This window comes from Ceratotherium simum, chromosome 33 (assembly GCF_057802395.1).
Source record: "Ceratotherium simum simum isolate JZ-2026a chromosome 33, ASM5780239v1, whole genome shotgun sequence".
NCBI lineage: Eukaryota > Metazoa > Chordata > Mammalia > Perissodactyla > Rhinocerotidae > Ceratotherium > Ceratotherium simum.
Window position 1 is genome coordinate 24,763,990 of NC_141932.1, and position 22,692 is coordinate 24,786,681.

Below are 22,692 nucleotides of genomic sequence, written 5' to 3' on the forward strand. Positions count from 1 at the left end.
CCTATTCCTCCGCTATACGGAATGGACACGCCTCCAAGATGGCGGCCCGCATGCACAGGCACCATTGGGTGCGGTCATGTTCTCAGCCCGATAGCGCCGTACGGAAACTGCGCAATAACAATAACGTAGCTGCGCCATGTTGACTGTTGGCTGAATGTGGCTTCCAAGGTAAATCAGAGCATGCGCAATACCCAGGCCGTCGAAGGAGGTGCTAGAGATCTGACCGGAAGCGGAAGTGGTCTGCGAAGGCTTTTTTTTTTTTTTTTTGGCCGCTGATGTCAGGAGCGTCTCCTCGTTTCGATCCCGAGAGGTCTCCGAGGTGATTTTTGTTGGTCGCGATTACGGATTCTGTGGGACCAGTGACGGAGCGGTTGTCTGTGGGGTTAGTGATAGTGGTTTTGGGGTTCAGTGATGGAGGAGTCTGTGGCCTCCGTTGATGGGTATCTGTGAGGTCAGTGATAGGGGTCTCTCTGGGCAATGGTAGGGCTCTTTGAGATGGGTGATTGGGGTTTGTGGGCTCAGTGATGGGAGCCTGTGGCGTCAGCTGTGGGGATCTATAGGGTCTGTGATGAGTTTGCTTTCTAAACATTCACAAGCTTAGGTGTGTAGCATTTTCTTTATTGTTCAAATCTTAGTGTTTGTTTTAATTTCAGTTATTTTTTCTTTGATCCATGAGATATTTAGAAGTACGTTCTCTCTCAAATAATGCCTCTGGGTAATGCTCGAGTTTAAAAATTGCTTTATGGCCTAGTTCATGGTCAGTTTTCATAAATGTCACATCCATTACATAAAAACAATGTGTGTTCTCTATTAATTGTATTGTATTGTTTCATATTATATTATATTAAACAGATTATTTTGTCTGCTTAATTACATAGAAAGGTAAACTCACACTGGAAAGGCGTTTTGTCCACTTGTCCTTCCTTTGTCAGTTTATGCTTTATATATTTGAAACTATTATTAGGAACAGTTATGTGTATTTTTAATAATAGATATGACTAAATAACTCAAAAGATATTATAGCAATTCAAGCTCCCACCCACAATTTATAAAAGAGCTCATTTTCCCAAATGCTTTCCAGCACTAGATGTTTTTAAGTTTTTACAGTTCTGAGGGAAAGTTTATCTGATTGCTCTAATGCATTTTCCTGTTAGTAAAGTCGGCATCATTTTGGTTAATTGCCATTTAAATGTCCTTTTCTGTGAATTTTTATATCTTTTGTCCAGTTTTTTTCTGGGCTTGTTTTTTCTTATTGATTGCTGGATTCTTTTTTTTTTTTTTTTTTTTAACGTTAGGGATCGCCTATCATCACATATTGAAAATTTTTTGTATTTATCTTCATTTTGATTTTTAAGCTGTATTTTAACCTGTAATTAGGAAATATCAAATCAGAAATATTTGTTTTTTCTTTTATAGTTTCTGGGTTTTCTCTCGTGTAATAGGATCCCTCCTACCCCACCAACCCCACCACAATGTTATACAAACATATACTCCTAAAATTTGTTTTAATATTCTTTAGAGTTTTTAAAATACATATACTTAAAATGTTTAGTTCTGCTGGAATTCAGTCTAATGTACAGTGTGTAATGGGATCTAGTGTGTTTTGTTCCAGGTGGATGGCCAGTTATGTCAGTGCCATTTACGCAATGAATGTCTTATGCACACTTAAGTGAATGTCACTTTTGTCATATATATAAATCAGTATTGTCTAGTCTATTGTTTTATTTTGATTACATTGTTTTTTATATTAAGTTTTAATAGCTAATAACACATGGTAATTATTAATAGTTATTACCGGCTTCTTGTGTGCCAAGGGGGTGTTGAGTACTTTATAAGCATTATCTCATTTAATTTTCATAACTCTATGAGGTAGGCACTTTCATTCTCATTTTTGAAACTAAAACTGAAATAACTTCCTTTGCTGAAAGGTAGCGGAGCTACAATTCAAATCTTCAGTAATGTTACTCTGTATCTCATGGTTTTTCTCATATTTTACCATGACTTATACCTATCACAGGTTTTGTTAAACTTTGTATTTTCCACAGCACTGGTTCTCAAAATGTGGGTTCTGGACCAGCAGCATTAGCTCACCTGGGCACGAATTAGAAATGCAAATTCTTGGGCCCTGCTATGGTCTGAATGTTTGTGTCCTCCCAAATTCATATGTTGAAATCCTAACCCCCAAAAGTATGGTATTAGAAGGTGGGGCCTTTGGGAGATGATTAGGTCATGAGGGTGGAACCCTCAGGAATCTGATTGGTGCTCTTATAAAAGAGATCCCACAGAGCTCCCTAGCACCTTTCACCATGTGAAGATACAGCGAGAAGGCACTGACTATGAACCAGGAAGAGGGCCCTCACCAAAATCTGATTATGCTGGTCCCTTGATCTTGAACTTTCCAGCATCCAGAAAGGTGAGCAATAAATTTCTGTTGTTCATGAGCTACCCAGTCTGTGGCATTTTGTTAGAGCAGCCCAAAGAGATTAAGACAGGCCCTACCCAAGACCTAGTGAATCAGAAGTTGTGGCAGTGAGGCTGAGAATTTTTAACTGTAGTTTAACAAACCCTCTAGGTGATTTGAATGCACACCCAAGTTTGAGAACCATTGCTCTGTGGTGACTAGCTCAAGGAACTACACCTTGATGTTCCCAGGAAATGTTTATGTGGTGGATGTTGGATGACTGACCAGGCGGACATTGTCTTTCCAGGTTTCTTGGTGTCTCTGGGGAGCCCCTGGGCCAGGTCTTCCTCCAGACTCCAGCCCACCTCTCCCCAACAGCTCTGCTGGAGTTCACAGATGTCCACCAAGCTTTAGGCTCCTGAGAGAATAAAGGTTGAGAGCCGGCTTGAGAGCCAGCATGACCATGCCAGCTAATTGGACTTCTCCCCAGACATCCCTGGTCCTGGCTCCAGAAAAACATGGCATCTCCTGTGAGGTGAGGAGGGGGAGTGCCAGGGGGTGGGAATTCGTCCTGGGAATAGATATCTCTGATCTGTCACCAGAGCCTCAGGGCAAAGTCAGATGGGCCACAAGAAGCAGCCAGACTCTCCTACTGCCTCTGAAACATCTTGATCTTTCTGCCAAGATTGAGCAACACATGGGTAACGTCTCCACATCTAGAGGCCAACTGTATGATAGTGGAGAGGAAAACTCTTCTTTAGTTTGTCCTCATGCTGTGTTCATCTTTTGGCTGAGGATAAAATTCCTGTTTAGAAATCACTTTTGTGCAGAATTTTGAAAGTATTTCTCTATTTCTTCCTAAACTGCTTCCCCCAAGACAAATATTTGCTCTGTTCTCTTTCTGAAATTTCTGTTTTTCAGATGCTGGTTCTCCATTTTTTTCCTCTACTATTTTCTATTTCTTTGCTACTCTCCTTTTTGGTCAAGTTTGTGAGCTTTGTCTTCCAGCCCTTCTGTTGAGTTTCTCTTTGCTGTTTTCAATATTTTAATTCAGAGTTTTAAGTCAAAGTTTTAATTTTCAAAAACTCTAGTTTGCTTTATAAATATTGTTTTATTAGCATCCTGTTCTTATTTCATGGATGTAATCTTATTTCTTATCTCTGAAGATATTGTGATAGTTTAATTTTTTGAATAGGTAATATATACACTTAGTTCAGAAATTAAAGAAATGTGGGAAGGAATTCAGGGAAAAATACAAATAGTGAAAGAAATTCAGGGGAAGGACAGGACTGTGGTTCGCCCACCTCTGTTCCCAGCTTGCCCAAGTTGCCCCCATACAAATGACCAATCTTATTAGTTTTCTTTGACTGCCTAGTTTGTTTATTCAAGTAAAAACAATTATAAAATTTTTTTTTCTTTGCATATCACAAAAAGTGGCATACTAGACACATTTTTGTGTATTGCTTTTTTAACATTTGGTAAAATACAATACATATTATGAACAATGCAGCAGTGGACATTCTTGTCATGTTTTCTTTTTCTATTGTATATTTAAGAAGTAGTGGAATTTCAGTTCAGGCTTTTAGTTAAAGGCAGTGAATCTTAGCTGAATTTTAGTGAACCTCCCCTTCTGTTGCTGTTGGGCAATTGTGTGATTGGGTATGTTAATAATTTTTATCTAGAAGATAGGAAGAATGGAGTGAGATGAAAGCTGTAATTGGTAAAGAAGCAGCAGTCACTTGATTAGCCAGAATAAGGGGATGTTTGATCACTTCTGTGGTTTGAACAATGTTCTTATTTTTGTTTGCTCTCAGATATGATTACAAAGTGGTCTTGGTTTTGTCTTGCATCATCATGATCAGAGAGTGGTCTTGTTTGATGTTGGTGATGTGTGTTTTTTGTGTGACGGGAGAACACCATGCCGTAGCTGATCCTGCCTGGCCAGATCCTGGCAACACTGAAGACTAACTGATAGTGCCAGGCCAACTCTCAGCTATCAGGGGCTGCTTTTCTCCTTGTTTAAAAATAAAGGAATGGGGCCGGCCCCGTGGCTTAGTGGTTAAGTGCGGGCGCTCCGCTACTGGCGGCCTGGGTTCGGATCCCGGGCGCGCACCGACGCACCACTTCTCTGGCCATGCTGAGGCCGCGTCCCACATACAGCAACTAGAAGGATGTGCAGCTATGACATACAACCATCTACTGGGGCTTTGGGAGGAAAAATAAATAGATAAAATCTTAAAAATAAATAAATTAAAAAAAAGGAATGGAAAAATTGAGAAACAAAAACTAAAAGAAACCTAGGGCTACAATTCTAGGAACAGATCAAAAGGAATTTAAGATGAAAAACATCCAAAGGGAACAAGAGGGATTTAAAACTTATAAAACTTTAAATATACCAAGAATTATAAAAATTGTCAATATTTATTTAACTCATATCTTTGAAATATATTAAGGAAAAATGAACAGAAATCATTAAATATATCATTGACCATTTTATCAACTATTCTCAAAAACTTACTGATCAAAGCAGACAAAAAATATAAACCTTTGCTATAGTATTGATTCTGTTCTCTGGCCGAGAGCATTAAATTAGAAATAGAAAGCAGAAGGCTTTTGCACAACATTGTTAGTGGACTTAATGCCACTGAACTGACGTTTAAAAATGGCTAAAAGGGTAAATTTTATGTCGTATATTTTACTGCAATTTAAAAAAAAAAAAATTTTTTTTTTAAAGTAAAAGGCTAGCAGAAAGAAACCCCCACATCCGAAAAAGCTTAAAATTTTTTTCTACATAAATATTCTTTAAAGGGAAATCATAAAGGATCTTCTTATAAAATTCTTTGAGTTGAATTTAAATAAAGTACTACATTTTAAAGTTGTGTGGTGAAGCTAAACTGTAGATATAGGGAAAAAATATAGATTTAAATGCTTTTTTAAGGAATCCTGGAAGTTTGGACAAAGAAAAAAAGACCTGAGGTATGAGTTACGCTTTCAGCTGAAGTTAGAAAAAGAACTCAATAAATACAAAATAACAATAAGGACTAAAAAAAGATAAGGAAGAAATCAGTTACATAGAGAACAAAAATAATTCCTAAAGATGTTTGAGAGAAGCACAAGTTGCTTCTATGTGGTGATGATCAAGAAAAAGGAGTAAAGATGCACATAAAGTATGTAACAAAACAGTTAATGCTATACCAAAGACTAAAACAATTATGAATGGATATTATATAAAATCATATACAAAAACATGAAAACCTAAACAAAAGGGATCAAATTTTACAAAAAATAAATGTCAAAATTGGTAAAAACAAATGGCTCAAAAGTCCTTGAAGAAATTAAAATGTTGATCATTGCTTCCAACACAGTCAGAAATAGTGGAAAAGGTCATGTGGTTTTATAGTTGATCTTTATGCCAAGCTTTGGGTAAAAGATGATGTCTAAAATTATTCCCAGCCTTGTTTTTGATGTTTATTTTGTTTACAATGTTAATCTTGATACTCAAACCAGTCAAAGACAGTAAAGGAATTGGAAATTATGCACATAGATTCAGAAGTCACTGCATTCAAGAGTAGATGAAAACAGTAGCCAAATAGCATTTATCACAGGGACACATTTGAAGCAGACACTATTTTTTCATTCAGTAATCCTCTTCAAAGTCAAAGATGTCAAAATTAAAATAGTAAAATATCTTGAAGTAATAAAAATACTATATATCAGAAGGTATGATATACAGCAAAACAGTGCTCAAAAATAATTTAGAAAAATAATTTATCTCATGCAAATTTAAAAATCTGGATGAAAGGATGGATTTCTAGGAACATATTAAATTTCCCACCAAATCTTTAATTACTATTTACCACATTTTCACTTAGGTTAAGATTTTTATTTAAAAAATTCTACTTTTAATAAAAAGAGGATTGCAGCTTTGGAGAGATTTATTTGCATTGATTTTATTCTGCTTTTGGAATATTAACTTTTTGTATGTGTGCGCAAATTTTCTGTTTAATATTTCTGAATGTTACATAGACACTCGACAAGAATGTTTCCAGGATACGGAATTTGTTATCAGTAAGATATCTTATATAGTTATGAGGTTTTTACAGTGTTGCTTACTTTTTTCACTTTATCTTATGAAGCTGAGAGCTATTATTTAAAGTTTGCTACCACAAATGTATTTCTATCTATATTTACCTGTAGTCTCTGTTTATAAATTTTGAGGCTATGTAATTTGGTGCAGTGACAGTAATGAGATCTGGAATTCGTTTTAGATTGTGTTTTTGTCATATTTAATATTTTTTCCCTAGAATTCAGCTCTCGCTGCTATCAGGATGGAGGTTCCTATTTCCTTTCTCTTTGCATTTCCAGATGGGCCTTTGCTCATCTTTTTCCCATCATCCTTTGGAGTCCTTGTGTGTTTCTTCTGTGCAGCAGTGGAAAGATGCATTTTATGTTACACATCTGATGTGGATGCTTCTGTTATGTATCTTTCACTATATACTCTGTATTTTTGCTTTGTTTCTGTGTCCTTTCTGGCAGTTTGGAAGGTTGGGATTTTTTTGTTTGTTTGTTTGGTTCGTTTAGAGTCACCTTTATAACATTAGCTTGTTGAACTAAATCTTCTAATCTCTTGTTTTAGACAGTAGCTATTAAATTTGTACTGTGAATAAACAATAAGAGTTCTATACTGCCACTTCAAAGATTCTTTTGTTTGTTGGATGTCTTTATTGAACTATTTTTCTTTTTTTTCTTTTTTCCTTTAAAAATAGAAAAAAATTTTTCCTTATTTCCATTTCATGTTGCTGTCTTGTCTTAATCTGCTCTTTACCACTTTTTGTGTTTTTCATGGGATGTTTTCGTTGCTTTCAGAGAGACCTTCATTTCTGTATTGCTTTGTCTTTCTTTTTCACTTCTTTACTGAGTTCTGCCCATTTGGTTTTCAAAAATTTAACCATTTCCCAGCCTGTTTTTCTGTTATTTCTTCCGTAGACTCTTAATATACCTATTTATTTTAAGTAGTTAATTATTTTAGTGAATTCCTTGAATTCATGCTGAATGTGTTTTCTTCTGTTGTGTGGCAATTTATTTCTAGTATGTTTCTTTCATTCTTTTTGCTTATAGTATCTTTGTACATCAGCAGATGTTTATTATTATCTTTGAGTGAGGAGATTTTTTTCCTGGACAAACTATTTATAAGAAGCTCATTTGGTAAGGAGTCGAAGATACTAATATGACATCATCTTGATCCCCTGTTAAATTCTATTTTTTTTTTTTTAATTTTTTGTTTATTGCAGTAACATTGGTTTATAACATTGTAAAAACTTCAGGTGTACATCATTATATTTCTATTTCTGCATAGATTACATCATGTTCACCACCAAAATACTAATTACAACCCATCACCACACACATGTACCAAATTATCCCTTTATCCCCTGTTAAATTCTTGATGACATTGGGTTTGGGGGCCGGGGGTTTGGTGTGTGTAGGGTATGAATATGCAAGTGTATGAAAAAGAAAAATTAAAGTACATATATTCTTTTCAAGTATATATAGGGAACATTTTCAAAGAAAGGACAATGTTCTAAGCGTCATAAACAGAGTCAACAAATCACAAAGAAGCAAATTATAATCTCTGAACACAATTAAATGAAGAAATAAAAAAGATAGCTTTCAAGCATGATAATTTTAGATGTTAAAAACCACAAGTATCTTTGATACTTTCAGTGTCCTTGTCCTTCCTGCATGCTCATTCCCTCCCTTGAATTCAGTGACCTGCTCTGTACACACAGCTCCTGAATCTTCATCTCCATAGTAGCTCTCTATCCAGCTGTCTAGTGAATATCCTTGTATATGTCTTATCACCTTAAATCTCAAGATGTACAAAATTTAAGTTATTATTTCTTGTCTTCTTCCCCCAGCCTCCTCCTCTAGTCCTTAAATCCATCTGTGGCACCAGGAACTATAGTTACACAAAACTGATAACTGAGAATTATTTGAGTCCCTTTTTCTCACCTTCATACTCGATATCAATTTTATCTCGTTACTTAATAAAGAATATCAACCTGACTAGCCTGACTGCAGCCTTGCTATGGGTCAGTAAGAAATGCGTATCCTCTCACAGGAATGCTCCATGGGCCTTGTGACTGATCTTCCAATCTTGCCCATTCCAGAATATTTTATGTTTTGAAAATACTCTTTGTTCTGCTTGCTTTGAGTTTATTTTCTTCTTTATCTAGTTTCTTGGGGTAGGAATTTAGATATTGATTTGAGAACTTTCTCCTTTCCTTTTTTTTAATTTATATATAATGGACATATAACATTATATTAGTTTCAGGTGTACAACATGATTCAATATTTGTATATATTGTGAAATGATCACCACAATGTTTAATTAACATCTGTCACTACATATAGTTAACAAATTTTTTTCTTGTGATGAAAACTTTTAAGATTTACTCTTACCAACTTTCAAATATACAATACAATAGTATTAACTATGGTCACCATGCTGTACATTCCATCTTCATGACTGACTTATTTTATAACTTGCAAGTGTATACCTTTTGTCCATCTTCCCTCATTTTGCCCACCACCCACCCCTCACCTCTGGCAACCACCAATCTGTTCTCTGTATCTATGACTTCAGTTGTTTTTTTTTTAGATTCCACGTATAAGTGAGATCATATGGTATTTGTCCTTCTCTGTCTGACTTATTTCACTTAGCATAATGCCCTCAAGGTCCATCCATGCTGTTGTAAATGGCAAGATTTGCTTTTTTTTTAATGGCTGAATAATATTCCATTGTTTAAATATACCACATCTTCTTTATCCATTCATCCATTGATGGACACTTAGCTTGCTTCCCTGTCTTGGCTATTGTGAATAATGCTGCAGTGAACATGAGAGTGAAGATGTCTTTTTGAGTTAGTGTTTTTGTTTCCTTTGGATAAATACCCAGAAGTGGAATTGCTGGATCATATGATAGTTCTATTTTTAATTCTTTAAGGAACCTCCCTACTGTTTTCCATAGTGGTTGCACCAATTTACATTCTCACCAAGAGTGCACAATAGCCCTTTTCTCCACATCTTCACCAGCACTTTTCATTTCTTACATATAAATTTTTTGATAATAGCTATTCTAACAAGTGTAAGGTGATATCTCGTTGTGGTTTTGATTTGCATTTCCCTCGTGGTTAATGATGTTGAGCATCTTTTCATGTACCTCTTGGCGATCTGTATGTCTTCTTTAGAAAAATGTCTGTTCACATCCTCTGCCCATTTTTTAGTCAGATCGTTTGTTTCCCTTTTTCTAATTTAAGCAGTTCTCTAAATTTCCCTTTCGGCATTGCTTTATCTGCATCCCACAGATTTTGATATGTTATTATTTTCACTTTCTTTTAGTTCTTTGTATTTTCTAAATTTCTTTTGAGAATTCCTCTTTGACATAGGTTATTTAGAAGTGTGTTGTTTAATTTCCAAATATTTTGTGACTTTCCATATAGCTTTTGTTATTATTTTCTAATATGATTCCTTTGGAGATTTTTGTGTTGTCTTTCTGTTGTTGATTTTTAGTTTGATTACATTATGGTCAGAGAACGTGCTTTGTATTATTTCAATTCTTTTAAATTTATTGAAGTTTGTTTTACAGCCTAGGATATGGCCTGTCTTGGTCATTGTTCTGTGGGTGCTTGAAAAGAATGTGTATTCTATTGCTGTTGTTGGTTGGAGTATTCTATAAATATTGATTAGATCCTGTTGTTTGTTCTTCTATATCATTGATAATTTCCTGTCTATTATTTCTATAAATTGCTGAGTATGGGGTGTTCAAGTCCCTATAAACCTTTTTTTTAAATGTTTATGATTTCAAGTGGAAATAGCTATTCTTTCAATTATGCATTTCCAGATTAGATTTTTTTTATATGGAGGATTATGTTTTTTTAAAAACATTTTATTATGAAAAAAATCTAAGTGTATACAAAAGTAAAGAGAATAGTATAAGGAGCCCTGTATCTGTTGTACCTATTGCCCTGCTTTATTAGTGATCAACATTCTGCCATTCTTATTTCATCTAAAACCAGCCTCCCTCCTCCAACTGCTGGATCTTTTTTTTTTTTGTGAGGGAGATCAGCCCTGAGCTAACATCCATGCCAATACTCCTCTTTTTGCTGAGGAAGACCAGCCCTGAGCTAACATCTATTGCCAATCCTCCTCCATTTTTTTTTTTCCCCTTTTTCTCCCCAAAGCCCCAGTAAATAGTTGTATGTCATAGATGCACATCCTTCTAGTTGCTGTATGTGGGACGCAGCCTCAGCATGGCTGGACAAGCAGTGCGTCGGTGCGCGCCCAGGATCCGAACCCCAGGCCGCCAGGATTGGAGCGGAAGCACTTAACCGCTAAGCCATTGAATTTCTCTACACATGCCATAAATGTTTTTTTAATGTTGGTTTGTTTTAATTAAGAGCCAAACAAGGTCCACGAGTTGCATTTGGTTAGTATGACTCTTAAATCTCTCTTAATAAAGAAAAGATTCTCCTCCATATTTTTTTTGTTGTAATTTATTTTTTGAAGAAACAGGTCATTTTCTGCCTTCTGGATTTAGCTGACTGATATCGTTCAATATGTTCCTCTGTCCTTCACATTACGTATGAATGATTTGTTAGATCTGGAGGCTTAATGAGATTCAGGTTAGATTTTTCTTTTTCTTTGGCAAGACTACTTAATGGGTGATATAATGAAATTAATTACTATATCATGTCAGGAGGCACATGATATCTGGTTATCTCTCTTTTTGTGATGTTAAAATTGATCAGTGGATGCAGATATTATTAGTTGATCCATCCATTGTAAACTTCTCTTCAGCCTTTCACCTGAAACAGTTGAGCAACCATTAATGATTATTGTCTAAATCCATTTTTCATTAGGAGTTACAAAATGATGATATTCTGATTCTATCCTAACTTCTTCATTTATTAGCTAGAATCATTCTATAAGGAACTTTTCCTCATCATTTATTTGGTTATTCTACAATGTAGATTTTATAGAAAAAAATTTTTAAATCCAGACTTATTCTGTGATCAAACTATTTTTCCCAAAACCGCCTTCCTGACGTGTCATGCAGACTTCAGTCCATTTACATAGAGCTATTTGCTGTTCCCCACACTCATCATGTGTTTTCTTATCTCCACACTTTTGCTTTTGTCTTTTCTGGGAGACGACCTCCCGCTCCTCCCCATTCTGTATTATACTTCTCATCTTCCAACTTAAATTCCTCAACTAATATAAATTTACTTCCCCATGTACAATATACTTTTTCCTTTTTTGGGCAATCAGTGTGTTCCACATAGAGATATACTTTTTGACACTTTAGTGACTATGTGTCTTCTTTTTCTCTTCTTTCAAAACTTAGGTCTTGGGGCTAGCCCAATGGCGCAAGTGGTTAGGTGCGCGCACTCCACTTCAGCGGCCCAGGGTTCACCGGTTTGGATCCCGGGCGTGCACCGATGCACTGCTTATCAAGCCATGCTGTGGTGGCATCCCATATAAAGTAGAGGAAGATGGGCGTGGATGTTAGCTCAGGGCCAATCTTCCTCAGCAAAAGAAAAAGAGGAGGATTGGCATCAGATGTTAGCTCAGAGCTGATCTTCCTCACAAAAAAAAAAAAAAAAACTTAGGTCTTATTTATTTTCCAAGTCTTCTAAGTTGCTAGAAGATTAGAAACATAAATAATTATTTCTCTGTTCCCAGGACTAGCGTAATGGCTGGTCCTAAATTGCTCAGAAACTGCATTGCAGGTTGTTCATCCAGTTGCCGGAAGACTACAGGAGAGCCTATTTCAGTCTGCAGGTTTGAAAAACAAATAATTTATTGACTATAGTATAGAAGAAATAGCAGAAGTTCTTTATTGGATTTCTTTCTTCTACAAAATATTATGTAAAACTAGGTATTTAATATGCACCCTATATGAAATATAATTTTTTAAAAGTTCCTGGATTACACAGGTGTATGCATTTGTCAAAACTTCATATGGTACACTGAGGATTTCTATGTTTCATTGTATGTAAATTTTACTTTAAAAAAAGGTAAACAGGTGTTATACTCTAGTTAATGGTTTGCATTCTGAAGTATTTAGGAGGAAGTGTACTGGCATCTACAGTTTACTTTAAAATGCACAAAAATGTAAGATGTCTTGATGGATAGATAAAAAAGGATGGGTAAATGTGTGGTAAAACAACTAGAGTAAAATGTTAGTGATAGATTCTAAGTGTTGGGTATATAGGTTTTCACTCTACAACTCTTTTAAATTTTCTGTGTGTTTGAAAACTTTCATAATAACATGCTAGGAAAATGGCGAGTTGAGTTTTTAAAAAGAGGAGGTAAATTAACAAAATCCACGTTCCATATTCCTATAGTCTCTCCATCCCCCCAAAGCTAACCATTCACATTGAGCAGGAATGTGCTCTTACAGGGATCAGTGTCCTTCAAGGACGTGGCTGTGGATTTCAGCAGAGAGGAGTGGCAGCATCTAGACCTTGCTCAGAGAAACCTGTACCGAGATGTGATGCTGGAGACTTACAGCCACCTGCTCTCAGTAGGTAAGCATAGTCGCCTGGGTGTCTGAGAGAAGGCCCCACTGAGAGTGTTTCCATTCTCAGTTGCTGAATGCTGTGAGACATCTGATATATGTGATGTTTTTCCTTGATTTGTCCAGGATTCTTTATCCCTTTTGGACACTCTGAATATTCCACTGTTCCCAGAGATATATGGTTACTTTCCTGAAGAACAAAGCCTCATTGAACAACAAGACTTTATTGTTTGGGCTCAGAAACACGATTGGTTGGACCCAGACCTTTTCTCATTTCTCATGAACAGGGTATCAAGTTCCTGACCCAGAGGTTTTCATGTTGGAGCAAGGAAAGGAGCCATGGGCACTGCAGGGTGAGAGCCCACATCAGAGCTGTCCGGGTGAGTGAGTGTGACCCAGACTGATGGGAGACAGGGGAGTAGATCTCAGCTATCTTGAGAAAAACTGGCACCTTTGAAATGCTATTAAGATGACTTTTCTGGAAGGTTCTAAATTTTTTGTATTGCTTGAGGACCGTTGACGTTGGCTTCTCAGATAATTAAATGCCTTCCACACAAATGCCTTTGGCATTTCTGCCTTCTTCCTGGGCTTTTTGGAGTGTGTATATCACGTGCCAATCTGCCTTATTAAAGACTTTTTTTTCTTGGTTATGCTCCTTTTCCCTAACATTCTTTTTCTTTCTGCCTTCCCCATTGTCTGAGATTCTTTCTTTATACGTTCAGGCATTCATGGACCTGCTTTCTTTCAAAGTTCCTATATGTCACACATTCCCACTCCTGCTAGTCCTCTTTCATTTCTTTCTCACTGTGAGATGCTTCAGAACTTTATCCAACCAGGCTCTCTTCTGATTTTCTCCATAGATACTGACATAAGATTTCTCAGTTCCCCGTTCCCCATGCCTTTCATCTAACTGATGACTTAGGGGGTCACTGTCACTTAACCTGTAGGAGTACTTTTCTGACTTTTCACTTGAGTGACTTCACATTGACTGGAGTCTCTTTGCCTGCTTGGCTGATTTTTATAATTGCTTATTTCTGTACTTCACTTTAGAAGGTTTGGGTTTAATCATGGGCCTCATTCGGGACACACTATTATCATCAATCTAAGGATTATGTATTATTTTATTTTTTAATTTATTCCCTTTTCTTTGTTTCTCCACACCCATCTCACTTCCCACCGTAGGCAATTGTTTTATATGATGGAAACATTTTTTAATTCATGCATGTTCTTTTAAAATTTAAAGTGACTTGGGGTATGTATTATTAGTTTATATAAATGTTATTGTGCTATGTATCTTGTTCTTTGCCTTACTTTTTCCACTTCTGCCCATGGTGCGATATGTTCATAAAGTTTATTTCCTCTAACTGCTGCATTGTATTCCAGAATGTTTCCTATCACCACTATCACCAAGCCTCCTGAGTCAATGATTCACCCTCATCCTTTTCTTTGTGTTCGACCTGAATAAGCCATATGGCCCTCCCCTCTAGCCTCTGCTAGCTGCTATTTGAGCTAAAATCATCTCTTCCTTTTCCTTTAAGAAGGAGAGTTTGGGTTTCAAACCTCACAACAGAGAATTTCTGAAAAACCTTTCTATATTGAGCGGGAAGGTGATGCTACAAGTGATGTTTTGTTGTATTTCATTCTAGAAGAATTGTGGCAGATTGGTGACCAGATAGAGAGCTATCAGCGAAGAGAAAACAAATCTTTAAAGGATGTTCCTTTCATCAAGAAAATATTGACTACAGAGAGGGATTATGAATATAAGCACATTAGAAAAATAATTCATGTGAGCCGAAACATTTCTTCCCTAAAAAGACCCCATCAATGTGACTCATTTGGAATTGCTTTGAGGCAAAATTTAGATTTACACAGTCATAATAGAAACAGGGGATCAAAGAACATTAATAAGATTGCTGAATATGGTAAAATTTCTTCCTGTATTGACCGTGAGTGTACCCCAGCAGGAGAGAAATTATGGGACCATAATCAATGTGGAAAAATTCTCAGCTATAAACAAGCACCCTCTCAACATCAGAAAATTCATACTGGGGAGAAATCTTATGCATATGCTGAATTTGGAAAGATCTTCACCCAGAAGTCACAACTCAAGGTACATCTGAAAGTTCATACAGGAGAAAAACTCTATGTATGTATTGACTGTGGGAAGGCTTTTGTACAGAAACCAGAATTCATTACACATCAGAAAACTCACACTAGAGAGAAGCCCTTTAAGTGCAGTGAATGTGGAAAAGCCTTTTTCCAAGTATCTTCTCTTTTCAGACATCAGAGAATTCATACTGGAGAAAAACTCTATGAATGCAGTGAATGTGGGAAAGGCTTCTCTTATAACTCAGATCTCAGTATACATCAGAAAATTCATACTGGAGAGAGACACCATGAATGCAGTGATTGTGGCAAAGCATTCACGCAAAAGTCCACACTCAAGATGCACCAGAAAATTCATACAGGTGAGAGATCGTATATATGTATTGAATGTGGACAGGCCTTCATCCAGAAGACACACTTGATTGCACACCGAAGAATTCATACTGGAGAAAAACCATATGAATGCAATAACTGTGGGAAGTCCTTCATTTCCAAGTCACAACTCCAGGTACATCAACGAATTCACACAAGAATGAAACCCTTTATATGCACTGAATATGGGAAAGTCTTCAATGGCAGTTCCAGTCTCATTACACATAAGAAAGTTCATATTAGAGAGAAATCTTCCATATGTACTGAATGTGGCAAGGCCTTTACCTACAGGTCAGAGTTGATTATACATCAGAGAATTCACACTGGAGAAAAACCTTATGAATGCAGTGATTGTGGAAAAGCCTTTACCCAGAAGTCAGCACTCACGGTGCATCAGAGAATTCATACAGGAGAAAAATCATATGTATGCCTAAAATGTGGGCTAGCCTTCATCCAGAAGGCACACTTGATTGCACATCAAATAATTCATACGGGAGAGAAACCTTATAAATGTGGTCACTGTGGGAAATCCTTTACTTCCAAGTCACAACTCCATGTGCATAAACGAATTCACACAGGAGAGAAACCCTATATGTGCAGTAAATGTGGGAAGGCATTCACCAACAGGTCAAATCTCATTACACATCAGAAAACTCATACAGGAGAGAAATCATATATATGTCCTAAATGTGGCAAGGCCTTCACGCAAAGGTCAGACTTGATTACACATCAGAGAATTCATACTGGAGAGAAACCTTATGAATGCAGTACCTGTGGAAAAGCCTTCACCCAGAAGTCACATCTCAATATACACCAGAAAATTCACACTGGAGAGAGACAGTATGAATGCCATGAATGTGGGAAAGCTTTCAACCAGAAATCAATACTCATTGTGCATCAGAAAATTCATACAGGAGAGAAACCTTATGTATGCACTGAGTGTGGAAGAGCCTTCATCCGGAAGTCAAACTTCATTACTCATCAGAGAATTCATACTGGAGAAAAACCTTATGAATGCAGTGATTGTGGGAAATCCTTCACCTCCAAATCTCAGCTCCTGGTGCATCAGCCAATTCACACAGGAGAAAAACCGTATGTGTGTGCTGTGTGTGGGAAAGCCTTTAGTGGCAGGTCAAATCTCAGTAAACACCAGAAAACTCATACTGGAGAAAAGCCCTATATCTGTTCTGAATGTGGGAAGACCTTCAGACAGAAGTCAGAATTGATTATACATCATAGAATTCATACTGGAGAGAAACCTTATGAATGCAGTGACTGTGGCAAATCTTTCACTAAGAAATCACAGCTCCAGGTGCATCAGCGGATTCACACAGGAGAGAAGCCTTATGTGTGTGCTGAGTGTGGGAAGGCCTTCACCGACAGGTCAAATTTGAATAAACACCAGACAACACACACTGGAGACAAACCCTACAAGTGTGTAGTCTGTGGGAAAGGCTTCGTTCAGAAATCAGTGCTCAATGTGCATCAGAGTATTCATGCTTGAGAGAAACAGAATGAGAAAACCTCAGTGAGAGCAGGTCTGATTGTACATTACTGAATTCATGCAGCAGAAAAATATACATATTATTGCAAGTAGAAGTGCTGCATCAGAACGTTGCTCACTACAGAAGAGGACCTCTGAGAGGGCCCTGAATGAGGGATGCTCTTCCCACATTGTCACCAGCCTTATTAAACCTTGGGGCATTCATACTGAGAAGGAACTTTGTCAGTTTGATACATTAGAAGCCTTGTCATGAAAAATATGATGGAACACTTAACAAATTCTGCATAGGAAAGATTATAATCGTTAAATCATGTTAATGATAATCCTGTTTACTGTGGAACAGGTAAAGTGCCAACAAGTTGAATGGTAGAACAACATAATATATACGATAGTGACAAACCCTAAGTTCTGTGAGGTATTTGTTGCAGCACACATTGTTTAACAGAATTTGGGGTATTTTTCCATTTTTCTGTTGACTGTAACGTGGTTGTGTGTATCCAATCCCCCAGTAATTATTTCTATCAAGAAAGAGATACCACAATAAAAAAAAGTTCTTTAAGTATATAGACACAAATCTCAGAGTATATTTTGACTCCCCATTATCCTCTCACACCATGACTTGTAACCCCCCTTATTAGGCACCAGTAGAGTGCCTTTGACCCTCATGAGTCTCCAGCACATTGCCTTCTGAACCCCATAATTGCATATGACTGCCCATTAGTGCTAAATGCCATGTTTGCTGACTGCCATCTCTCTCAGACAGTATTTGCTGACCCTCATTTAGTCCTCAGCATGGTGTCTTATGAACTCCCGCTACCCTCAGGAAAGCTTCTGAAGTAAGAATTTTCAGGTCACCTTGGTCAACTCTTCACCCCAGTCTCCCTTTTGCTGTCACAGTTCTTCCAGCTCCTTTGCCTTCTTTAATGACCTGACCTTCATAATAATAACAAATCAATAATTCATTAAAACAAACCCCAGCATACCTTCACTGTTTTCTGTGTCCATCTTCATGCCATGCACTCCAGAAGGACCTTCTCCCCTATGTGTCTCAAACACATCAGTTTACGTCCTGACTCAAGGCCTTTGCATTTGCAATGCCCTTTTCAAAGAACACAGTTACTTATTATATCTGCGTGGTTCACTCCATGTCTTTCTTCCAATGGTACCTCTTCACAGAGGCCTTCTTTGCCCTTCACTACCTGCGTGGTTTAAAATTCCAACCTCCCACCCTTCTTCCTTTATCCTTCTCCGTAGCACTTACTGCCATGTTGCCCTGTATGTTTCACTTATTTGTCTATGGCTCCCACACTAGAATATTTTCCCCTGTTTTGTTCACCATTGTGAGCCGAGACCCACGGCTGACATACAACAGGTGCCATTCTATAAATGCATGTTGTGGAGTGTTGACCCTGCTCATCCCATGACTTCCCTTTGATCCTTTCTGTATTGCAGCATTAGAAGCTCTGATGGGGAGAACCAACTTTCCTAAAACACATCAGGCTTTTTCACCTCCAGTCTTTACCTGAGCTGTGCCTCCTTCCTGGCCCTAAAGCTGTAACATCATTGTAAACCTTTGGGCCTGATACCAACCTGTTTAAAGAAGGAAGAACTGAGGCACAGGAAATCCCTCGTAGATGCTTGGTGTTCCAGGATTCCCTGCCATGATTCTGAAGTGCTACAGTCAGCTTCAAAGTGATTGCAAAAGAGCCCGCTTACTCTGCCCGAGCATACACCACCCCAGTCACACCTTGATGGGGCCTTGCCAATCCCAGAATCTGACCTACAGACCTGCTCATCATGCCCTGACAGGTATGCCCAGAGCTAATAGTATGGAGGGGCTGAGAGCAGACGGGGTGGACCTTCCTTAGAAGTTAGGTGTCTGACTCAAGACTGGGGCAGCAACGACCTCACAAATGCAGGCAGAGGGTCTGATTGAATGCTTAGCTGCTGGTTGGCCAAACTGGAACTAGCAGAATGGTTCCTTCAGGTCAGTCCATTGGCAGCACTGAGTAGGAAATAGTTGGGTTGTGCAGAGATGCTCTCCCTTTGTGAATGGCAGCATGGAGATTGAGGATGAGGGCAGAACCTTGTCAAGGGGGCAGGGCTGGGGATTCCACTTTAACGCCCAAATTGGGCAGTGCTTAGTGACACATCCCATTACCCCACCTTGGACCTATGTCTAATCCATCATTAGCTCCCCTTCATCTCACCCCTTCACAGTATCTGATGATTCACTGTACACTCTTCCCTATCTTAGCACAGTGTCTGGTGATCCACTGTTACCCCCTTTTACCTCATCTGGCACTGCATCTGAGGCTTCACTCAATGTCTTGTGACCCACCATTATCCCCCAACATAGGACAATATTTGCCGACCCCCCAGGAGAGTGTCTGGAGATCTCCCCATTACCTTCTTCTTACCCCACCCCAGCACAATGTCTGGACACCCTCCATATCCCCTTTTACCTTATTCTAATATTATGTTTGTCACCCCTCATTAATTCCAGGAAGTACATCTGGAGAGCTGCTCATTACCTCTTCCACAGTTACCTCCAGCATAATATCTGTTACTTCATCCCACTTGTGACAAAGTCTGGTAACCTCCATGCTTCATATTTATTCCCCCTTTCACTTAAGTAGTGATTGATGACCACTTATTACAATCCTCAGAGTAGCGAACCATAGTATATATTCCCCACCCAACCCAACTATTAATATTATCTCCTGATACTTTCATTACACCTCTATCAGGATGGCTTGTGTCCCCCCTCCATTACTTGTCCATCACAATAATGATGACTAATTATCTTCCATTATCCCACCTAGCAGTGTCTGTAACCATTCCCAACACAGCATGTGGTGATGCCCCCAATACCCTCTCTGAACTCTGGTGTATACCATTAACCTGCTTCCCTCCCCCAAAGGAAGGGCAATGACTGCCAATGCACCATAAACTCCACATTACCATCTACATTTTGGAGCCTTCACTACCCTCCTTTCTGTAGGACCGCCATTAACAACCAGCACAATGTCTGTTGATGCCCATTACCCACTAACACCGTATCTGTGACCCCTCCATTAAATCCTGGTGGTATCTGCTGTTTCCCTATTGGCTCCCACCACCACAATGTCTGCCGATTCTCCATTGCCCACACTGCTTCATGATACCCCTCAGTGCGGCTACTGCAAGTTTCCCGTTATTGCTTCTCCTCTGTTTGCATGGACAGGAACCCTGGGGCATGGGGGAGGGATGAGGACGAGGTCCTAGCCTCATAGACCCCCTCCAGAGAATTGTTCATCTGGAGTGGGCTGGGGAGCATCTGGGGAGACCCAAGAGACCACATGCTGAGCCTCCCATTTACTATACAAGAGTGATGCAAGCAGAATAGTGCAAGCTGTGGACGTGGATTCAAATCCTAGTGCCAACACTGATCTGCCGACCGACTCTGGGCCAACCTCCTCTGGGCCTTAATTGCTTCACTTGTTAAATGGAATTACGGAGGATGAAGTGACTTAATATGGGTCACGTGAAGGGAGCAGAGCTGGTGGAGACCAAAGAGAGTGTCCTGTTGTTAATAATATTACTAGTTATAAGTTGACACAAGCATCTGACCAACCTCTGCATGGCTGTCCCCAAACCTCACGAGAGGGAAACATGTTATTTTATTGTAAATTACTCTCAATTATTTTTCTTTTATATTTATTATTATAGTACTGAGATATTTTTAAAGTCAGATTTATTGAGGTATAATTTATATAAAGTAATATTCACCCTTTGTAGTGTACAGTTCTGAGAGTTTCGACAAAGGTATACAATCATGTAATCAACACCCCAATCAAGATAGAGAACAGTTCCTTCACTCCCCTAAATTGGTTCCTATTCCTTTTTATTCAATCCCTCTCGCCACTCCCAGCCCCTCACAATCACTGATCTGATCTGTTTCCTGTCTCTATAGTTTTGCCTTTTCCACAATGTCATATAAATGTGGGAATATATAGCTCCTTTTGAATCTGACTTCTTTCATTTCATGTGATGTTTTTGAGATTCATCCATGCAGTTAAATGAGATACACATGGAAAATAAGCTGATGAAAAGACATTCAACATCATTAGTCATCAGGAAAATGTAAATTAAAACCATGATGAGATACCACTGTGCACCTATTAAATGGCTAAAAAAATAAAAAATAAAAACGTGGTACCAAAAGTTGGCAAAGATGCAGAGCAATGGAAACTTTCATGTGTTGTCAAGGTAAGATGGTATATCCACTCTGGACAAAAGTTTAGCAAGTTCTTTTAAAGTTAACCATATACTTATCCTATGACCCAGCAATCCCACTCCTAGGTATTTACCCTAGAGAAATGAAAAATTATGTATGTACTCAAATGTTCACAGAAACTGTATTCGTAATTGCCAAAATATTGGAAACAACCTAGTGGGTGAATAATTAAACAAATTGTAGTACATCTATACAATGGAATACTACTCAGCCATAAAAAGGCTGATTTATGACACCATAAAAAAGAATGATTTGACACAAGCTACAACATGGATGAGTCTCAAAGTATTATGTTTTACCATGTGATAATTTGAATTATATTTTATTAAAGATTATTAGATTATAAATATCTATAAATAATTAGATTTGTATATTAGCTATAATTTTATATGTGCATATCATTATATACTATATTGATATTATGTATTTATAATATATAATACATTGTAATATTTATTGTATATTCCTTATTACAATAAAATGTTTCTATTTTATATGATAAAAATATGTATGATTATATATTGGCTTACGTAATTTTTATATTTGTATATCGAACTTTCACATAACATTTCTGTTATTTGCATTTTTACATATTTACATTTAATGTTTGTGGTGTAAAGTTATAACTATAATAAAAGGGGTCATAGGGACAGCCTGCAGTTGTAGCTGGTCATCGTTTTTATTATTTGTCAACAAGCCCAATTCTGGCTGTTCTTAATGTGAAGGAAGCTGGCTCCACTTTGGGCCTTTGCCTGGCTATGTTCTCTGAGAGTACTCTGCTTCCCCAGTGCTCGTGCACCTTGCTGTTCTTTCCTTTCTTTGGAGAGCCCACCAGCATACAGCATGGTATCTGAAGTAACACACTTCTTGAGGTCACTTCCTATTTTGTTCTGTCTTTGTGTTGCAAGTACCACTGTCTGACCCAATATTAAATGTTTCTTTTTTTTGGTTTATCATTCCCCCCTCCCCACGGGACCATCAACCTCATGATGCCTGGACTTTGTCTTGTTTCTGCTGTGTCCAAGGTACAGCATGGCGCCAGCACAAAGTAGACACTCACTACAAGTTTGTTAAATGGATGAGTGAATGATGGCAATAGCGTCGAGGTTTACCGAGTGCCCCACACAGAATGAGCCAAATGTGTGGGAGTGGGGTGGGTAAGGGAGGGTGGGTTGGTTACAGGTCCTCTAATTCAAGATTTAGAGCCTCTCCCCATGCCCCAGCACACCAAGCTCTAACCCTTTCTCGCCCGACCACCCCATCCTTCCCCTCCCCAGTGTTTCTGATCTGCATCCTCCCCCAGCATCCACAAGGTCAGTGCTGTGTCTCCTTACTCAGCCTCCTGGTCGTGGTGGGCAGGCGGTGTAGAGCAGGGAAGGACAGTAGTGGGATCATGCAGGCAGGGGGCCATCCTGGCAGCATCCACTCCAACACTTTCAATCTTATAT

At 38.2% G+C, this 22,692-nt stretch overlaps 1 protein-coding gene across 1 annotated transcript; it reads left to right on the plus strand.

Annotated features, from left to right (window-relative positions):
• Positions 1-237: 237 nt before the first annotated feature.
• Positions 238-21,633, plus strand: ZNF585A (zinc finger protein 585A). The gene is made up of 5 exons (XM_014794747.2): positions 238-382; positions 2,709-2,936; positions 12,867-12,993; positions 13,271-13,363; positions 14,630-21,633. Exons 2-5 carry the CDS (start codon positions 2,859-2,861, stop codon positions 16,963-16,965), a joined length of 2,634 nt encoding a protein of 877 aa, XP_014650233.1. The 5' UTR covers positions 238-382; positions 2,709-2,858; the 3' UTR covers positions 16,966-21,633.
• The last annotated feature ends 1,059 nt before the right edge of the window (positions 21,634-22,692 follow it).

Bases quoted from the DNA above. Each gene is read 5' to 3' on its own strand.
- ZNF585A (XM_014794747.2), top strand. From the start codon at position 2,859: ATGACCATGCCAGCTAATTGGACTTCTCCCCAGACATCCCTGGTCCTG. The intron at 2,937-12,866 runs GTGAGGAGGGGG...GTGCTCTTACAG, and splicing joins AACATGGCATCTCCTGTGAG to GGATCAGTGTCCTTCAAGGA. The intron at 13,364-14,629 runs GTGAGTGAGTGT...ATTTCATTCTAG, and splicing joins CCCACATCAGAGCTGTCCGG to AAGAATTGTGGCAGATTGGT.